Raw genomic sequence first — 20,353 nt, forward strand, 5'->3', positions numbered from 1 at the left:
TATACCAATATCTCCACAAATCACACAAATTGTGAACAGTGGAAGAAGGAATATCCTATAACCACCAAAACCCCTAAACCAGGAGAAAATATCACCATTTACCCTGGGAACTATACTTGCTATTCCATCCCAGGTAACCAAGGCACATTCATGGGAAACTTTACTGATGGTTACTGTTCCTCATATCGAGTTATAGATAAAGACAAACTACAATGCCAAGTCGCTAGGTGATATTTATTGGTTGTGTGGAGATATGAAGCTTAGAACCCGTTAGAAGGAAACTGGACTGGATAATGCACAGTGACTAAAGTAATTATGCCTGTGCATATCTTTAACCATGAACCAATAGGAGAACAAGAAACTCACCATAGGAACAGGTTAGAAGTCCCTAAAGGGAGCTTTGACCCCATTTGTATATTGATGCCATTGGAGTAATAAGGGGGGTTCCAGATGAGTTTAATGCTAGAGACCAAGTAGAAGCAGGATTTGAATCTTTCCTACTACCCCTAGTCACCATAAATAAGAATATAGACTGGATTATTTATGTCTATTATAATCAACAAAGATTTGTAATTTTCAATAGAAGCCTTCAAAAGACAGGCTGAACAGCTCAGCGCCACATCTACTATAACATTTCAAAATAGGATGGCCTTAGATATGATCTTAGCCGAGAAAGAAGGGGTATGTAAAATGTTTGTGGATACCTGTTGTACATACATCCCAGATAACACAGGACCCAACGGTAAAGTAACCATATCCATAAAAAAGTTAGAAAGGCTTTCATTGGAACTTAAAATACATTTTGGAGTGTCACACCCCTGGGACCAGTATTTTAATGGAATGGAGGGGGGGGGGGGGGTTGGCAAAGATGTTGATTCAAATAGGAATAACAATTCTAACAATTCTTATCATGCTTGCACTTATCATCTGTGTGCTTCCATACCTGAAGAAGATGTGTGAAAAAGCCATGGACAATGCTACTCCTTTGATGACTAACCTCTACTATGAAGAATACTATGATGGACCATATACCCCATTACAGAAATTCCCGAATACAGAATCATTGTATATGTAAGGGACAGCATCTGAAAATCTATGTACAAAATCTGTGGCAAGGGGGGGGTCATGGAATAGCAAGAAGAAAAAGAATTGGAGAAGTACATAGGACAGATTAGACAGGACTACATGTTAGGGAAAGAATGTAAAATAGCCATTTCAAGGGGGGATGTAATGGATGTAATATATATAATAATATATATTTATATCCATTACAGTCTTCCCCCTTTGAAATGTCAAACTTGCGCATGACAAAGCTATGTACACGTAGACTAACACACACGTCACTAATAATTAATCGATAATGTGGGTAGTAATTTATGTTAATTCTGAAGTCTTTATAAACCCATGTGGAATGTTGTAATAAAGGAAGGAAAAATTTCTGTACTGAGCTATCTTGTTAGTCTGTTCTTCACTTCGATGCATGCATCAAATAATAATTGATTTCAGAAGGGAACAGATATCCACTAGGTCCTGAAGGAGAGATCTACTTCAGTTCAATGAAACATACTGTATGTGGCACACCCCTAGGTATGAAACAAAATATGTAAGCACTTATTATTCTAAAAACAATTTTGCAATAAAACACTGAATATGCTGTATATGCACTTGTTTATTTTTTGTAGCACTTGTAACAATTCAGTTTGAAATTCTCTGTGTAATCTTTATTAAATCTTCACAGATTATGCCCAGTTGCAGCACTCACAGCTTGTGTCAAAAACAAGACCAGCCTGGCAATGCTGTTGGTAGGTGATGCCATTCAAACAATGCCAGAAAGCATTCTTGTTTCCTGCGACAGGGTAGAGTCCACTGGCCTTGCCAGCACAGAAACCACTACCTCCAGAGCTACTTCCTGAGCCACTGCTGGAACCACTGCTACCAGATCCACTTCCACTGGGCACAGTTTGTGGGGCAGCTGTGATTGGAGCAACAGGAGTTGCAGGAGGTGAGCATCCTACAATAAAAATGGACAAATGTAAATCAGAACAACATGCTTTCCTTTGTCAACAGTTATATGTAGTTACACAGTGAGTTAACAAAACTAAATAAGTTAAGCATTTTGGTTAATACAGTGACCCCCAAATCCACCCCCCCCCGACTTACTATGGCCCCGACGTAGGATCATTTCAACATAAGATGGCCTCTCAGAAGCCATTGTATATTGAAGGCAGCATCAACATACAATGCTTTTGTATGTCGGGCCATCGCAAAAATGGCTATCCGGCAGCGCAGACTGCTTCAGCTGTCACCAGATAGCCGTTTAATGTGCCCCGCGTGCTCTGGTGAGTGTCACTCATCTGTCCCCGCCACTCCGGACCATCCTCTTCATGCTCCGCTGCATCGCCGTCGCTCTCCTTCGTCGTCATCATGTCGCCTGGCATGCCTTCCCTTCATCCAATAGGAGCAGCATGCGCTGCGACGTGATGTCGGCGATGGAGAGCGATGGTCCAGAGCAACGGTGATGGTCCGGAGAGGTGGGGACACGTGAGTATAACTTTGTATATTATTATTGCACAGATCCCTCAACATGCGATAAATTCAAGTAATTGGTTTTTTTGGAACAAATTACCATCGTATGTTGAGGGATCACTGTGTAGTTTATCAGAGTGTTCTAAACCCTGTTGGCAAATGGACAATTCCATGCATCAGTATACTACATTAATACCAGTAACCTGGACATTGTGTTCATTTGGGGGAGGGTTTAACTCTGTTTATAAATATGTATTATTGCCTTATATGTCACTTTTATGACAATACTTTGTTGAAAGAAAATAATTCATTTCTATGCATAAATATAGAAATTTACCAGATGCTTGAATGCCAAGAGTGTTCTTCAGAGTGGAGATCAGAGGGTATTTGCCCTGGTTACAGAAAGTACCAGTGAAATCATCCAAATCAATTGCCCAGACCATAGCACCTGCAAAGTTGTTCTTCATCAGCCATTCAGCCTGTAAATGAGAAATGTTACAATCCACATTAACATACTTTTTTAAAATGTGCATGTTTCACATATTTTTACTGGGAAAATGTAATTACCTTTATCTGGAAACTCTTCTGATTGTCATATCCTAACCACTCATTACCCTGGTAGGCATAGGGAACATCTTCTGCAGAAGACCACACATTAGTAGCTCCATTCTTTAGGAAAGTACAAATCTGCAGAAATAAAAGGGAATTATGTACTGTAATAAATTCTAGCTTTTAAACATCATTTGCAATGATTTACTATTTTTACTATCCTGTTATTACTATTATTGTATATATTTACTTTTATATTATTATAATAAAACAAGATTTACTATGTAGTTAAAGAACATCTTACTTCATAGTAGGCCCAGAATCCAGACTGTCTTGTGTAAGGTCCTTCAGGTCCAGCTCCAGAAGTAGGGGCACCAATGCCAGTGTTTGATGGATTGCTAAGGATAAATGTGTGTCCATAGGTTGGGAAACCAACAATGAGTTTTGAAGCTGGGGCACCATTGTTCAGCCAATAGTTCATGACATAATCCTAGAGTATAGTGAGCCATTATTAAACTGTGTTTTAACATTTTTAAAGGTTCAAAAATACATTTCTCTGCAAAACAAGTGCTAAACCATTCTACTGTTTTTATTTTTTTATTCATCCAGTGATGAAAATTCCTCTACATGTGTACACATAGAAATTCAAACCTGGCTTATTTGAGAGATGTCATCTCATATATACTAACCACATTCAGGTAAGCGTTTCCACCAGTGGCAGAAGGGTTGGAATATAGTGGGCTGTTCTCTCCTGTATATCCTTCCCAAGAGCCATGCAGATCGTAGGTCATAACATGGAAGTAATCCAAAGCTCTGAAAAGCGGAAAACCTTTTAAAACTACACACAACAAAAGTGCCACAGTATGCCTGAAAACAGTTTTATGACAAACAATGGAAACATTTTTTTTTTAAGCTCATCACATCTTTTCTGTGGCCCTTCACTCTTTCTCAGCACCCAATCTCCTCATGTAAGCAATAATGGAAGTGAACAGACTCCCCAATGATTGAAAGTATGGTCATTCCATCCAGTCAATTGAACCATATAAATGTTTCTTTGAACGAGCTCTGATTAACTTGTATATAGTTGGTTGATGTTCATCAATAGACAGTTTTCTGATGATGTAAAAGGAACCTTAGCTTCCTTGAGTATTCTTGTGTGAAACGTGCAATTATGGATCAAAATTGTGGTTGTCCTCAAACATTCTATAAAATGTGGGAAGTGGGGTCATCAGTGCAGTTAACATATCCATGGGTACACCCTAACATTTCTTACTTGTAGACTTATGTTTATACTTAGGTTTGCCCAAGATATGCCATATTTCTCACCCTATTCTCCTATTTTAAGCATAACCCGCTTCTCTGACTTTGGAACTTTGGTTTTTCTGTTTCTTATTGTTACTCTTCTTTGTATAATAACATTGATGCTTATCACTACCTGTATATGTCATGTACATGGTATGCCTCTTGTACCACAATGTTCCTTAATGGACAACTGTAGTGGTACAGTTTCCTATATGCCCATGCCCGGGCCTCAAAAATAAACAAAATAAGCTCATACATACCTTCCTATGAGCCCCCATTGGTCCGGCACAGGCCTCACGGTCTGGCAGTGCTGACGTCATTCCACTTCCTGGGGAGGGGACGCCGCAGACCCGTTGGCGTATCACCGGCCGCAGCGATGTCCCGCCCCGGCTGGTGATAGGCTGAGCCGACTGTCATGTAAGGAGCTCTGGCCGGCTTCTTACATGACAGTGGGCTCAGTCTATCACCAGCCAGGGCGGGACATCGCTAGTGTCGGTGATACGCCGACGGCTCTGCGGCATCCCCGTCCCCAGGAAGTGGAATGACGTCAGCACTTTCGGACCGTGAGGCCTGTGCCGGACCAACAGGGGCTCTTAGGAAGGTATGTATGAGTTTATTTTGTTTATTTTGGAGGCCCAGGAATGGGCATATAGAAAACTGTACCACTACAGTTTTCCTTTAAATATATTGCTGAAATTAATCTTGATGTATGATATTTCCATTTTATATTATTGTAACGCATCCATTGTCAATAAAATTTGTTTTAAAATACTGCACAAACTGCAAACCCAAAAACAATCTATGTAGTCTACGGTGTTGCCATAACGACCAAATATTAATAATATTTATTCACTAAGACATTAATAAGACTTTGCTTTTGCTCAAAAATTAATAAACTGTGTATAATGGCTTTTTAAAGGAAGCCAGTCATCACTTTTATGCTGCCTGAACCACAAGCCAACAGGATGGTTCCCAGTAAAATGGTTCCTGGCACCACCAGCCTTGATGAAAAAGATCATTATGATAATAGAGCAGCATGCAATAAGTGACAGGTTCCGGTTTAAAAAAAAATAAAAAATTGCAGTACTCATCCATTAAATCCCCTTCTAGTCTAAAGTGTGTATAATAATTGTGCAAGACATTTATACCAATGACCACTTATATAATGCATTTTATTTACTTACTGAGCCAGTTGAGGAATCTGGTAGCCTGCCTGAATGTTGGAGATTCCACCAGCCACAGCAGCAGTAACCATGAGTCTTGCTCTGTTGGTTTGTGAAGCCTCTGTCTCAAAAGCTGCTCTCATTTCCTGTAAAATATCATTATAAATAAAATGTAAGAATAATTCCATAATAAGAGAAAAATCTAATAAGTTCAATATGTATATCTGCTTTTGCAGTTTGGCATAGATAGATATAAGTACTATATGTTATGGAGAAATTACCTGAACCAAAGTGGTGAATAGTGCTTTGTCCTGAGGAGTGCTGCCTCTGGAGCCAGGGTATTCCCAGTCAATGTCGAGCCCATCAAAACCATACTGGCGCAGGAATTTGATCACAGATGTGATGAAGGTTTGGCGGTTCTGAGCAGTAGAAACCATGGTGGTAAAACTGGAAACAAGTTAGAATTAGAATGTTTTAAGTTAAGATAAAACCATCAGTCTGTGGCTGCATCTGGTCCTATGTATTCTTTACTTACGGTGCAGTGCCAAAATTCCAACCTCCAATGGCTAGCAGAGTCTTCAGGTTACCATTCCTAAAATTAAGAAATATTATTACTTCCATTGTTAACTCTGTGGATTTTTTTGGTATGAATAGCATGTATAAATTGGTAAAACTGCAGCAATGTACTTATGGGCCCCTTCTGCTCTTCTACAAGGCTGATTTAATAGGGAGACATTGGGCCTCATTTACTAAGAGTGTTGGGTTTTTACTAGTGGGAAATGTTGTTTCAGACTTGCAGGATTCCACCTTATTTACTATGGGGATCACAGATTTCGGGAACATTTTCTGACCAGCATTTTCAAGGTAGAAATTTACAGCCATTTATCCACATGATTTTTAAATTCAATAGGAAATAGGTCAAGTTGTGAAACCATGTCCCCATTGCATCAGATCACGCCCCCTTTTCAGCTTTTCACAGTGCAATGTTGGGTTTGTCAGATTTTCCTGGCGCACACTCTGCACCAAAATAACAAAACTGGTTGATTTCTGCTTAGTAAATGAGGCTCATTGAGTTTGAATTTAACAGAAAAAAAGATTTTCCAGGTTCCATTTAGTGTTGTTTAGAATTATTCTACCCTAGAAGCATTGTTTTAAGTAAGAATATCCTTATAATACAGATGCATATGCTTCCTTAACTTTCCCTTATGGCTCCATATGTCCCAAGATAGGACATTCTTTCAAGCTTGAAAATAATAAAACATGATTTTGCAATACTTTTCCAGAATATGTTTATGCTGTATGTGTCTTTATGAATTAAATATGGATTGCAGCCTATCAAGAATTTTTCTAACCTGCCACAATAATATTTAAGATTTGTATCATGAGAAATTGGAATCTTTAAAGAAGTTATCCCAAGATAAGATAAGTTATCATTGTTACGCCGAGCGCTCCGGGTCCCCGCTCCTCCCCGGAGCGCTCGCTTCACTCTCCCCGCGGCAGCGCTCCGGTCACGTCCTCTGACCCGGGGCGCTGCGATTCCGCTGCCAGCCGGGATGCGATTCGCGATGCGGGTAGCGCCCGCTCGCGATGCGCACCCCGGCTCCCCTACCTGACCCGCTCTCCGTCTGTTCTGTCCCGGCGCGCGCGGCCCCGCTCCCTAGGGCGCGCGCGCGCCGGGTCTCTGCGATTTAAAGGGCCACTGCGCCGCTGATTGGCGCAGTGGTTCCAATTAGTGTGTTCACCTGTGCACTTCCCTATATCACCTCACTTCCCCTGCACTCCCTTGCCGGATCTTGTTGCCTTAGTGCCAGTGAAAGCGTTCCTTGTGTGTTCCTTGCCTGTGTTTCCAGACCTTCTGCCGTTGCCCCTGACTACGATCCTTGCTGCCTGCCCCGACCTTCTGCTACGTCCGACCTTGCTTTTGCCTACTCCCTTGTACCGCGCCTATCTTCAGCAGCCAGAGAGGTGAGCCGTTGCTAGTGGATACGACCTGGTCACTACCGCCGCAGCAAGACCATCCCGCTTTGCGGCGGGCTCTGGTGAAAACCAGTAGTGGCTTAGAACCGGTCCACTAGCACGGTCCACGCCAATCCCTCTCTGGCACAGAGGATCCACTACCTGCCAGCCGGCATCGTGACAGTAGATCCGGCCATGGATCCCGCTGAAGTTCCTCTGCCAGTTGTCGCTGACCTCACCACGGTGGTCGCCCAGCAGTCACAACAGATAGCGCAACAAGGCCAACAGCTGTCTCAACTGACCGTTATGCTACAACAGTTACTACCACAGCTTCAGCAGTCATCTCCTCCGCCAGCTCCTGCACCTCCTCCGCAGCGAGTGGCCGCTCCTGGGATACGCTTATCCTTGCCGGATAAATTTGATGGGGACTCTAAGTTTTGCCGTGGCTTTCTTTCCCAATGTTCCCTGCATCTGGAGATGATGTCGGACCTGTTTCCCACTGAAAGGTCTAAGGTGGCTTTCGTAGTCAGCCTTCTGTCCGGAAAAGCCCTGTCATGGGCCACACCGCTCTGGGACCGCAATGACCCCGTCACTGCCTCTGTACACTCCTTCTTCTCGGAAATCCGAAGTGTCTTTGAGGAACCTGCCCGAGCCTCTTCTGCTGAGACTGCCCTGTTGAACCTGGTCCAGGGTAATTCTTCCGTTGGCGAGTATGCCGTACAATTCCGTACTCTTGCTTCAGAATTGTCCTGGAATAATGAGGCCCTCTGCGCGACCTTCAAAAAAGGCCTATCCAGCAACATTAAAGATGTTCTGGCCGCACGAGAAATTCCTGCTAATCTACATGAACTTATTCACCTAGCCACTCGCATTGACATGCGTTTTTCCGAAAGGCGTCAGGAACTCCGCCAAGATATGGACTCTGTTCGCACGAGGCGTTTCTTCTCCTCGGCTCCTCTCTCCTCTGGTCCCCTGCAATCTGTTCCTGTGCCTCCCGCCGTGGAGGCTATGCAGGTCGACCGGTCTCGCCTGACACCTCAAGAGAGGACACGACGCCGTATGGAGAACCTCTGCCTGTACTGTGCTAGTACCGAACACTTCCTGAGAGATTGTCCTATCCGTCCTCCCCGCCTGGAAAGACGTACGCTGACTCCGCACAAAGGTGAGACAGTCCTTGATGTCTACTCTGCTTCTCCACGTCTTACTGTGCCTGTGCGGATGTCTGCCTCTGCCTTCTCCTTCTCTACAGTGGCCTTCTTGGACTCCGGATCTGCAAGAAATTTTATTTTGGCCTCACTCGTCAACAGGTTCAACATCCCGGTGACCAGTCTCGCCAGACCCCTCTACATCAATTGTGTAAATAATGAAAGATTGGACTGTACCATACGTTTCCGCACGGAGCCCCTTCTTATGAGCATCGGATCTCATCATGAGAGGATTGAACTTTTGGTCCTCCCCAATTGCACCTCGGAAATTCTCCTTGGACTTCCCTGGCTTCAACTTCATTCCCCTACCCTGGATTGGTCCACTGGGGAGATCAAGAGTTGGGGGTCCTCTTGTTCCAAGAACTGTCTAAAACCGGTTCCCAGTAACCCTTGCCGTGACTCTGTGGTTCCTCCAGTAACCGGTCTCCCTAAGGCCTATATGGACTTCGCGGATGTTTTCTGCAAAAAACAAGCTGAGACTCTACCTCCTCACAGGCCTTATGATTGCCCTATCGACCTCCTCCCGGGCACTACTCCACCCCGGGGCAGAATTTATCCTCTCTCTGCCCCAGAGACTCTTGCCATGTCCGAATACGTCCAGGAGAATCTAAAAAAGGGCTTTATCCGTAAATCCTCCTCTCCTGCCGGAGCCGGATTTTTCTTTGTGTCCAAAAAAGATGGCTCCCTACGTCCTTGCATTGACTACCGCGGTCTTAATAAAATCACGGTTAAGAACCGCTACCCCTTACCCCTCATCTCTGAACTCTTTGATCGCCTCCAAGGTGCCCACATCTTCACTAAATTGGACTTAAGAGGCGCCTATAACCTCATCCGCATCAGAGAGGGGGACGAGTGGAAAACGGCATTTAACACCAGAGATGGACACTTTGAGTATCTGGTCATGCCCTTTGGACTGTGCAACGCCCCTGCCGTCTTCCAAGACTTTGTCAATGAAATTTTTCGTGATCTGTTATACTCCTGTGTTGTTGTATATCTGGACGATATCCTAATTTTTTCTGCCAATCTAGAAGAACACCGCCAGCATGTCCGTATGGTTCTTCAGAGACTTCGTGACAACCAACTCTATGCCAAAATTGAGAAATGTCTGTTTGAATGCCAATCTCTTCCTTTTCTAGGATATTTGGTCTCTGGCCAGGGACTACAGATGGATCCAGACAAACTCTCTGCCGTCTTAGATTGGCCACGCCCCTCCGGACTCCATGCTATCCAACGCTTTTTGGGGTTCGCCAATTATTACAGGCAATTTATTCCACATTTTTCTACCATTGTGGCTCCTATCGTGGCTTTAACCAAAAAAAATGCTGATCCCAAGTCCTGGCCTCCTCAAGCAGAAGACGCCTTTAAACGACTCAAGTCTGCCTTTTCTTCGGCTCCCGTCCTCTCCAGACCTGACCCTTCCAAACCCTTCCTATTGGAGGTTGATGCCTCCTCAGTGGGAGCTGGAGCTGTTCTTCTACAAAAAAATTCTTCCGGGCATGCTGTCACTTGTGGTTTTTTCTCTAGGACCTTCTCTCCAGCGGAGAGGAACTACTCCATCGGGGATCGAGAGCTTCTAGCCATTAAATTAGCACTTGAGGAATGGAGGCATCTGCTGGAGGGATCAAGTTCTCCTGTTATTATCTACACCGACCACAAGAACCTCTCCTACCTCCAGTCTGCCCAACGGCTGAATCCTCGCCAGGCCCGGTGGTCTCTGTTCTTTGCCCGATTTAATTTTGAGATTCACTTTCGTCCTGCCGATAAGAACATTAGGGCCGATGCTCTCTCTCGTTCCTCGGATGCCTCAGAAGTTGAACTCTCTCCGCAACACATCATTCCACCTGACTGCCTGATCTCCACTTCTCCTGCCTCCATCAGGCAGACTCCTCCAGGAAAGACTTTTGTTTCTCCTCGCCAACGCCTCGGAATCCTCAAATGGGGTCACTCCTCCCATCTCGCAGGTCATGCGGGTATCAAGAAATCTGTGCAACTCATCTCCCGCTTCTATTGGTGGCCGACTCTGGAGATGGATGTTGTGGACTTTGTGCGAGCCTGCACTATCTGTGCCCGGGATAAGACTCCTCGCCAGAAGCCCGCTGGTTTTCTTCATCCTCTGCCTGTCCCCGAACAGCCTTGGTCTCTGATTGGTATGGATTTTATTACTGATTTACCCCCTTCCCGTGGCAACACTGTTATTTGGGTGGTCGTTGATCGATTCTCCAAAATGGCACATTTCATCCCTCTTCCTGGTCTTCCTTCTGCGCCTCAGTTGGCTAAACAATTTTTTGTACACATTTTTCGTCTTCACGGGTTGCCTACGCAGATTGTCTCGGATAGAGGTGTCCAATTCGTGTCTAAATTCTGGAGGGCTCTCTGTAAACAACTCAAGATTAAATTAAATTTTTCTTCTGCATATCATCCCCAGTCCAATGGACAAGTAGAAAGGATTAACCAGATCTTGGGTGATTATTTGCGACATTTTGTTTCCTCCCGCCAGGATGACTGGGCAGATCTCCTCCCATGGGCCGAATTCTCGTATAACTTCAGGGTCTCTGAGTCTTCCTCCAAATCCCCATTTTTCGTGGTGTACGGCCGTCACCCTCTTCCCCCCCTCCCTACTCCCTTGCCCTCTGGTCTGCCCGCTGTGGATGAAATTTCTCGTGACCTTTCCATCATATGGAGAGAGACCCAAAATTCTCTCTTACAGGCTTCATCACGCATGAAGAGGTTCGCGGATAAGAAAAGAAGAGCTCCCCCCGTTTTTTCCCCTGGAGACAAGGTATGGCTCTCCGCTAAATATGTCCGCTTCCGTGTCCCTAGCTACAAGTTGGGACCACGCTATCTTGGTCCTTTCAAAATTTTGTGTCAAATTAATCCTGTCTCTTATAAACTTCTTCTTCCTCCCTCTCTTCGTATCCCTAATGCCTTTCACGTCTCTCTTCTCAAACCACTCATCCTCAACCGTTTTTCTCCCAAATCTGTTCCTCCCACTCCTGTTTCCGGCTCCTCGGACATCTTCTCGGTCAAAGAAATTTTAGCTGCCAAAAAGGTCAGAGGGAAAAATTTTTTTTTAGTGGACTGGGAGGGTTGTGGTCCTGAAGAGAGATCCTGGGAACCTGAGGACAACATCCTAGACAAAAGTCTGCTCCTCAGGTTCTCAGGCTCTAAGAAGAGGGGGAGACCCAAGGGGGGGGGGTACTGTTACGCCGAGCGCTCCGGGTCCCCGCTCCTCCCCGGAGCGCTCGCTTCACTCTCCCCGCGGCAGCGCTCCGGTCACGTCCTCTGACCCGGGGCGCTGCGATTCCGCTGCCAGCCGGGATGCGATTCGCGATGCGGGTAGCGCCCGCTCGCGATGCGCACCCCGGCTCCCCTACCTGACCCGCTCTCCGTCTGTTCTGTCCCGGCGCGCGCAGCCCCGCTCCCTAGGGCGCGCGCGCGCCAGGTCTCTGCGATTTAAAGGGCCACTGCGCCGCTGATTGGCGCAGTGGTTCCAATTAGTGTGTTCACCTGTGCACTTCCCTATATCACCTCACTTCCCCTGCACTCCCTTGCCGGATCTTGTTGCCTTAGTGCCAGTGAAAGCGTTCCTTGTGTGTTCCTTGCCTGTGTTTCCAGACCTTCTGCCGTTGCCCCTGACTACGATCCTTGCTGCCTGCCCCGACCTTCTGCTACGTCCGACCTTGCTTTTGCCTACTCCCTTGTACCGCGCCTATCTTCAGCAGCCAGAGAGGTGAGCCGTTGCTAGTGGATACGACCTGGTCACTACCGCCGCAGCAAGACCATCCCGCTTTGCGGCGGGCTCTGGTGAAAACCAGTAGTGGCTTAGAACCGGTCCACTAGCACGGTCCACGCCAATCCCTCTCTGGCACAGAGGATCCACTACCTGCCAGCCGGCATCGTGACAATCATTTAACCAAATCATGAGTGATATCTGATCAGTGGGCATCTGACTGCAGTTCCACATGTTCCACATGTTCATGACCCCTGTCTCTGAAGTGAATACAGGCAGGACAAATGCTTACCCACCATCTTAATGCTGTCCATTGCGGGCCTTTGGCACATTTCTTTTAAATGTAGACTTAAAGCATACCCGTCAGATCCAACAAAAAACATTGTTTTAAAATATATCACTCAGTACCTAATCCTGACCATGTACATCTAATATGTATATGTCTAGCACCTTTATTAATTTTTTATTACACTTTTAATTTAGCTCACTAGTTTGAATTCCTCTCAAAGGGAGTGGGTTTGGCCTCACTGTGCAGGTCTCCACCCCCTCCCTCAGTATGCTGTCTGCTCACATCTCCCCTAGCATTTGCAAAACTACAATTCCCAGCTGACAGTAGCGGGACACAAGCTGACAGTGGGAGGATTTTTTTCCTCTAGCTGAGAGCCCTGCGCTCACAGCTGTCAATCAAGGAAGTGTATCCATGACATAGGTGATGACTAATGGACACAGCAGGACTATTATGTGTCCAAGCAGGGGGGGGCAGTTGTTTGACTGGCTTTTTAATGAAAGCAATTGCAAAGCCTACAAAAGTTTTTGCATCTGACAGTGCCCATTTAACTTAATAATGGAGTCATTCATTGCTAATGGGTATTTGTACATATATTAGGTATAATAGTTACTTACTGATTTTTTAAGTTTTGGAAAGAGCTGTAGAGGGTGACGTCATTCCATTCAATTGTAGCAATCTGGTTGTTTGACATGCCAGCAAAGGCGTAAATCAGGTGAGTACACAGGCATGGGTCAATATTATCAGGCTTGAACTTCCCCAGTCCAGGTCTGTACTGGGCCCAGTTGGTAAAATAGCATGATAGTTCGTAGGCAGAGCCTATATGAAGTAAGAATAAACACACATGCAAATATCAGTGGCTGCAGGAATCTCAAAAACAATAACATATGAATATATTTTTATAAAATGTATAATACATACTATAGGATCCCTATATTCAGTATAAGCTGAAAGTGGGGTGCTCTGCCTACGAGCTAAAGACTTGTTCTATGAGTAACTATTGCTTGCAAATAATGCCTTTGGAGACAAATGCAATAAGTCTTTGGGTTTTCCCATTAGCACTAGTATGGCTTTGGAAGAAAATGTTTTCAAAAGGGGCCTTTACTATGTGAATATATATATGCCAGCCCTATTGTTCCCTTTTTTATGTGCTTAGTGGGCAATAACCTTTTGATAAGTTATAGAGGAATTTCTCTCTCTGATACTACACATATATTGATGCTTACTAGTCCGTGGACATCACATTATGTTGCATTTAAGCACTTAAGCATGTAATTCTTCTATGTGAAGATTAAACTGCTCCACTGACTAACAATTTTTTAACTTACCTAGCTGAGCATTCAGCACCAATGCCAGCCCTAAAAGAAAATGTTTTTATGTCTTTAATACAAGTTTATGGTTGAAACATTTTATTATTATTATTTTTTTTTTATAACTGCTAAGTGAAATATCTTCTCATCTCTCAGCATCATTTCTACTCGTAAATGGTTTGGTAAATAATAGTCAACTATTACATATTCAACTTTTTAGTAAGTTGTAAAATCTTTAATATATATATATATATATATATATATATATACACATCCAATAAAGGCGACTGCAGCACACCGAAGTAGCAGAAAAAGAGTGTAGCTTTAATTCAGCAACAAAGGCTACATTTGTTGCTCGATTAAAGCTACACAATTTTTCTGCTACTTTGGTGTGCTGCAGTCGCCTTTATTGGATTGTGAATTTTTGGAACCAGGACCGGGGTTCCTTGGACCACCTGCACCCATGCTTTTTTAGGCCTTTTAGGAGTGCTGCTTTCTCCATTTTCTGCTCTCTCTCTCTATAAATATAATTGTTACTGCAATGTTCTGTTATATATATATATATATATATATATATATATATATATATATATATATATATAGAACATTGCAGTAACAATCATATTTTTCTTTGCTAAGAAACAGGCAAAAGGATAGAAGCACCTCTACATCAGAGGCTTCCTATCCATTAGGTATACTAACACTATTTGGTAAGCCTTCTCAACTCATTGGAAAGTAGAGATGAAGGATGAAGAGTATAGCTGTGATAGCAGAGTATTGTAGGGATCTTAAAAGTATGAAAAACAAAACAAGCTTGAAAAATAACACAAACTCTGAAAACCATAGAAACACAAAAACAAAAAGAGAACAGAATTTTGAGCAAACTAAAATAAAGGAAAATCTAAAACACGCTGCCTATGTTATTCGCCTTCATCGAAAAGCAGTGTCCTGATAAGAGTACAATTACCATGCCACTGAGACCTCCACTTTACACTATATAACCTTTGATCAGTAAAGTGAAGTCTTAGTAGTGCAGCATGGCCATTATAAGAAATGGAGAGATCAGAGGCCAGAATTCATCTAGAGGAGAAATACTGACTGTGCTGTCAGTTGGGAAATGATGTGTTGAACTAGATGCTACATATTAAGGATTGTAGTTATGTTGTAAAGGATTCAGTAAGCGGTAAATGGGGTAGCTATAATGCCCTAGGATAAAATGCTAAACAGATCAGCAAGGAATGTACTAAACAGATAAGGTGTATAAGATGATAACATGATAAAAGAGATAGTAAAAAAAAGTCAGAGATGATGTCAAGCATACATTACTCTTTTTTTTGTGCTATAGTAACTGTGGCTGGAAAGTACTATATTCCAATGTATGGTGATGATGTCCAGCAGACATGATATTTTTAAACACTTAATAAATGCAGCAATTTGATATACTTACAGGACAGCAGGACATTTCATTATCAGGCTATTGCTTTGATACCTGGTCCATCCCTGATTGAGGAGTTAAGACACGTGGAGGTACCTTGCTATTACCTAGAGCTACTTTCTACAATACAATTTTTCTTTCTTGTGTACGGTATTTAATGGCACTTTATATCTGTGATTGTTGCACAGGAAAATGGCAGTATACATAGTAAGTATACTGCCAGTATACTGGCAGTATACACAAGTAAGTGAAACAAACTGTAAAATTGAGGATAATTCTGAATGACAATACTTAGTTCTGACTCTATACTGCAAAGACTGAAAAGGTACAAGTACTAAAAAAAAAACCCAATGAATTTTATAACTTAAACACGTTTTTAAAGTTGCTATTATTTCCTTACCGGTGAGGAGGATAAGCTTTGCCATCTTGCCTCTGTACTGACCACTGTTAGAATTGTTTCTCTATTTATACTTTTTTTCCTTACACTATTTCTTATCACTTAGACAATGTAAATTTCACAATTACTCTGTAAATATGGTGTTTTTTGTTTTACTTGTTGGTATCTTGATTAAAAAGTAAGTATTTAAAATTATTTTATCAGTATTCTAATTTATTATTTTTGGACAGCTCCTCTGTCTTAGAGAGTTTTGTAGGAAAATTGTGAAGTCATAGGAAAAGCTAAAAATGTTTGCTTAGTAAAAGGTGAATGTATCTAACCAATGAATGTCTTTGTTTAACATTCTTAGTTTAGATAACCCATTAATAAGGAAAGAACAGTATGATAACATTATGGCTATGACCTTCGCTACTGTTTAATCACCTTTGATAAAAAACATTTGAAGTCAATTTGGGACATGCCAAAAAGATATGCTATAATGGAAATTAAATAGATACCCTGTGCATTTCTGATAAGTGACAGATAAAAAAAAAAAAAAAAGACATATTTGGCATTGCTAGTCATAGGCTCTTCACTCATATTCATTATTCAATGTTTGGCTTTGGGTAATTTTCTATGGTTTTTCCCCCCACATTTTAGGAAACTACTATTACACTTAGCACCCAGGGGCCATTTTAACCTAGTAAATGAATAATAGTTACATAGTTAGTGCAGTTGAAAAAGGACATATGTCCATCAAGTTCAACCAAGGAATTGAAGGGAAGGGGTATGGGTGCATAAAGGGAAACTGATTTGATTTGATATTTCTGTATAAGCATTAACGTTTATATCGTTCTAGCAATGTATCTAATCCTGTTTTGAAGCCCTCAACTATTCCTGCTGGGACTAGTTCTGGAGATAGACTGTTCCATGAGTTCACAGAAGGCATGTCGCCCCTTTAGACTAAACCTTTTTTTTCACAGTCATCGCGGCTGCTCACCCTGCTTCCTGACCTAGTCCAGCAACTCACTGGTCCATGTGTGTCTGCTCGTAGCCACAGCAGGAGGCACACTATAGGTTCGGTTCATCAGCGGATTTGCATCGTGCAGATCTGTTACGTGTAGGGCCAGATTAAGGCTGCCTAGAAGACGGAGCACTTCACTATGATGAGGCCCCCAAACCCCCCACTGAGACTTGTTGCCAGAACAGACTGAAAATAGGCCCGGGCATGTTAGACTATGTGGTCCTTTAAAAAAAATAAAAATTTTTTTTTATTTGGTGCACATTAAAATAAAAAGTGCTGCATAGTCTAAAATCACCTCAGTTCAAGTCGCTCTTTCCAGCCATTATGTCTGGAGAGCTTCAGATGAGTTGTAGTTTAACAGCTGGAGAGCCTCAAATTTCAAGTTTCATCCATCATTACTGCAAAGCTTAGAAGTGACTACAGCACTGATGGGACAGTCATGAAAATATACAATGGTAAAATTACTCACAGGAGACGTCTTCTCTGTTGTTGTTACTTTTCTTTTCTTCATCATCTGGTCCAGATGCCGTGTCTTCTTCCAGCTACATCTTCCACTGTAAAGTTTGATGCCTGGACATCATTGGTTCCTCACTTTGCCAGCCAATCCTCACCCTCTGTATGAAGACAACAATCATTATAACCCTGCCAGACACTGTGCTTCCTAAATATAATATTGCCAGACCTTGTGCCCCCAGTATAGTATACTGTCAAACATCATGCGCTCTGAAAATAATACTACCACACACTGTGTCTTCAGACCCTTAAGTCCCCCCCAGACCCATCCTTTCCCTCATCCTTCAAACTCCTAAGGTCTTGTCCACACTGTGGACATTTCGCTAGCAGAATGTCTGCTTGCAACAGGTCCTGCCTAAGTCATCGGTTGTAGGACCGCTCGGACATGCGTCATCTCACAGACGGCAATGCAGTCCAGTGGAATTCCGCCCACAGAATAAACATTTTCATTCTTTGGGTGAACGTCCATAACACTGCCAGATTTCTGCTGTGACAATTCCGTAGTTTGCACAGAGCAGCAGATTCCCATTGAAAACAAGTGGAATTCTTCTGGCAGAAGTTCATAGTGTGGACGTGCCCTAATTCCCACAGACTCATCTGACATAGTGGGATAGTCCTGACAGCTATCAGCTGGGACCTGTGGCTAATGGCGTACATCAGCAATTGCGGTGATGCCCAACATTAACCCTAAGTTGATTGTGGCATCTAAATTGTAATAAAAAAAGTATCCCAGCTTCTTAGTGGAGCTAATCAGGACCACCGCGGTGCATGTAATAGTCCCCTATGGCAGCTAAAAATTGTGTAAATAAAGTTAAAAAGTGAATTAACTCCTTCCCTAATAAAAAATATTCCTCTTTTCCTATAAAAAAATATATGTAAACAAAACTAAACATAAACATACGCCACTTGTGTAAATGTCTGAACTACAAAAATATAATGTTATTTAAACCACACGGACAATGGAGTATAGGTAAAAAAAACACCAAAGTCCAGAATTGCGTATTTCTGGTCACTTTATATATCTTAAAAAAATTTATAAAAACGATCAAAAATTCCCTTTGAAAAAAAAAAAAAAAGAAAACTACAGATCACGGCACAAAAAATGAGGGCCCATTTACATGGAAAAATAAAAAGTAGGGGTCAGAAAAGAATGATTTTAAGCTTACAAATTTTTGTACAAAAAGTTATTTTACTAATTTTAAATAAATAATAAAACCTACCGTATATACTCAAGTATAAGCCGACCCAAATATAAGCCGAGGCCTCTAATTTCACCCAAAAAAAACAGGAAAAGTTATTGACTCGACCATAAGCCTAGGGTGGGAAATACATAATCCCCCCCCCCCCGTCATCATCCAGACCCCCGTCATTAACACCCTTGTCATCATCCCCCTGTCATCATCCAGACCCCCTTCATCATCACCCTGTCATCATCCAGACCCCCCATCATCATCACCCTTTCATCATCCAGACCCCCGTCATCATCACCCTGTCATCATGCAGACCCCCGTCATCATCACCCTGTCATCCCCCCCCCTTCATCATCACCGCCTGTCAATCCCTTCAATCAGTGGTCTAAAACCTGCGGACCTCCAGATGTTGCAAAACTACAACTCCCGGCATGCCCGGACAGCCATCGTCTGTCCGGGCATGCTGGGAGTTGTAGTTTTGAAACATCTGGAGGTCCGTAGGTTGAAGACCACTGCCGGGCCTTCGTCATCATCCAGACCCCCCCCTTTAGTTTTATACTCACCTCCCCTCGGTGGGAATGGTGAGCTAGTCCGGGCCATCTATGGTGCAGGGTCCAGCTCACCCTTCCTTCCCACCGAGGGGAGGTGAATAGAAAACTAAAGGGGGCCTGGATGATGACGAAGGCCGCAGTGGTCTTCAACCTGCGGAGCTCTAGATGTTTCAAAACTACAACTCCCAGCATGCCCGGACAGCCGATGGCTGTCCAGGCATGCTGGGAGTTGTAGTTTTGCAACATATGGAGGTCTGCAGGTTGAAGACCACTGAAAGGGACTGGCAGGCAGAGAGTTCACTCGAGTATAAGCCGAGGGGGGCGTTTTCAGCACGAAAAATCGTGCTGAGAAACTTGGCTTATGCTCAAGTATATATGGTATATATACCGTATTTATCAGGGTATACCACGAACCGGCCTATAACACGCACCCTCATTTTACCAAGGATATTTGGGTAAAAAAGTTTTTTACCCAAATATCCATGGTAAAATGAGGGTGCGTGTGTGTGCGCGTGCATACCCCGATACACCCCCAGGAAAGGCAGGGGGAAAGAGGCCGTCGCTACCCGCTTTTCTCCCCCTGCCTTTCCTGGGGTCTAGAGCCCTGCTGCTGCCGCTTCTCTCCCGCTGGCTATCGGTGCCGCTGCCCGTTCTCTCCCCCTGACTATCTGTGCCCCATTGCTGGCGCCGATAGCCAGGGGGAGAGAAGCGGCGCCGACAGCCAGGGGGAGAGAAGGGGCAGCAGCACCCATTGCCTCCCCCCATCCCCGGTTGCATAATTACCTGTTGCCGGGGTCGGGTCTGCGCTGCTTCAGGCCTCCGGTGTGCGTCCCCTGCGTCGTTGCTATGCGCTGCACGGCGCACTGACATCATGCACTGCGCCGTGCAGCGCATAGCAACGACGCAGGGGACGCACATCGGAGGCTTGAAGCAGCCCGGACCCACCCCGGCAACAGGTAATTATGCAACCGGGGATGGGGGGAGGCAACGGGGCAGCGGCACCGGCAATGGGTGCCGCTGCCCCTTCTCTCCCCCTGGTTGTCGGCGCCGCTGCCCCGTTGCCGGCGCTGCTTCTCTCCCCCTTGTTATCGGTGCCGGCAATGGGGCGCCGGCACCGATAGTCAGGGGGAGAGAACGGACAGCGGCGCTGATAGCCAGGGAGAGAGAAGGGCCGGCAGCAGGGCTCTAGACCCCAGGGCAGGCAGGGGCAGAGAAGCCGGCAGTGCTGGCTGTCTCT

The 20,353-nt window shown here is 44.0% G+C and overlaps 1 protein-coding gene and 2 long non-coding RNA genes across 4 annotated transcripts in view; 2 read left to right on the forward strand and 1 right to left on the reverse strand.

The window, feature by feature from the left end:
- The window catches only part of LOC130356375 (uncharacterized), a 29,450-nt gene extending 27,584 nt beyond the window's left edge, over positions 1-1,866 (forward strand). The window contains exon 3 of the long non-coding RNA XR_008888868.1: positions 1,739-1,866. This is a non-coding gene — a long non-coding RNA (uncharacterized LOC130356375). The remainder of the gene's footprint in view (positions 1-1,738) is intronic.
- LOC130356371 (acidic mammalian chitinase-like) overlaps positions 1,661-20,353 on the reverse strand; it is a 66,649-nt gene continuing 47,956 nt past the window's right edge. The window contains exons 1-11 of one of the 2 annotated variants that reach the window (XM_056557806.1): positions 15,863-15,887; positions 14,046-14,075; positions 13,335-13,536; positions 6,076-6,132; positions 5,822-5,987; positions 5,562-5,686; positions 3,765-3,888; positions 3,380-3,565; positions 3,094-3,213; positions 2,864-3,005; positions 1,661-2,011 (exon numbers count right to left, since the gene is read on the reverse strand). In XM_056557806.1, coding sequence (XP_056413781.1) covers positions 1,740-2,011; positions 2,864-3,005; positions 3,094-3,213; positions 3,380-3,565; positions 3,765-3,888; positions 5,562-5,686; positions 5,822-5,987; positions 6,076-6,132; positions 13,335-13,536; positions 14,046-14,075; positions 15,863-15,887 — 1,449 coding nt within the window. In that variant the 3' untranslated portion in view covers positions 1,661-1,739. Of the gene's footprint in view, positions 2,012-2,863; positions 3,006-3,093; positions 3,214-3,379; positions 3,566-3,764; positions 3,889-5,561; positions 5,687-5,821; positions 5,988-6,075; positions 6,133-13,334; positions 13,537-14,045; positions 14,076-15,862; positions 15,888-20,353 lie in introns of those variants that run through there. The other variant, XM_056557805.1, reaches the window with a different exon arrangement.
- Positions 1,867-15,549, forward strand: LOC130356374 (uncharacterized). Its single transcript, XR_008888867.1, has 3 exons — positions 1,867-2,002; positions 3,685-3,773; positions 15,477-15,549. It is a non-coding gene; the product is annotated as an uncharacterized LOC130356374 (long non-coding RNA).

The sequence above is a fragment of the Hyla sarda genome, chromosome 2 (assembly GCF_029499605.1).
Source record: "Hyla sarda isolate aHylSar1 chromosome 2, aHylSar1.hap1, whole genome shotgun sequence".
In the NCBI taxonomy this organism is placed as follows: domain Eukaryota; kingdom Metazoa; phylum Chordata; class Amphibia; order Anura; family Hylidae; genus Hyla; species Hyla sarda.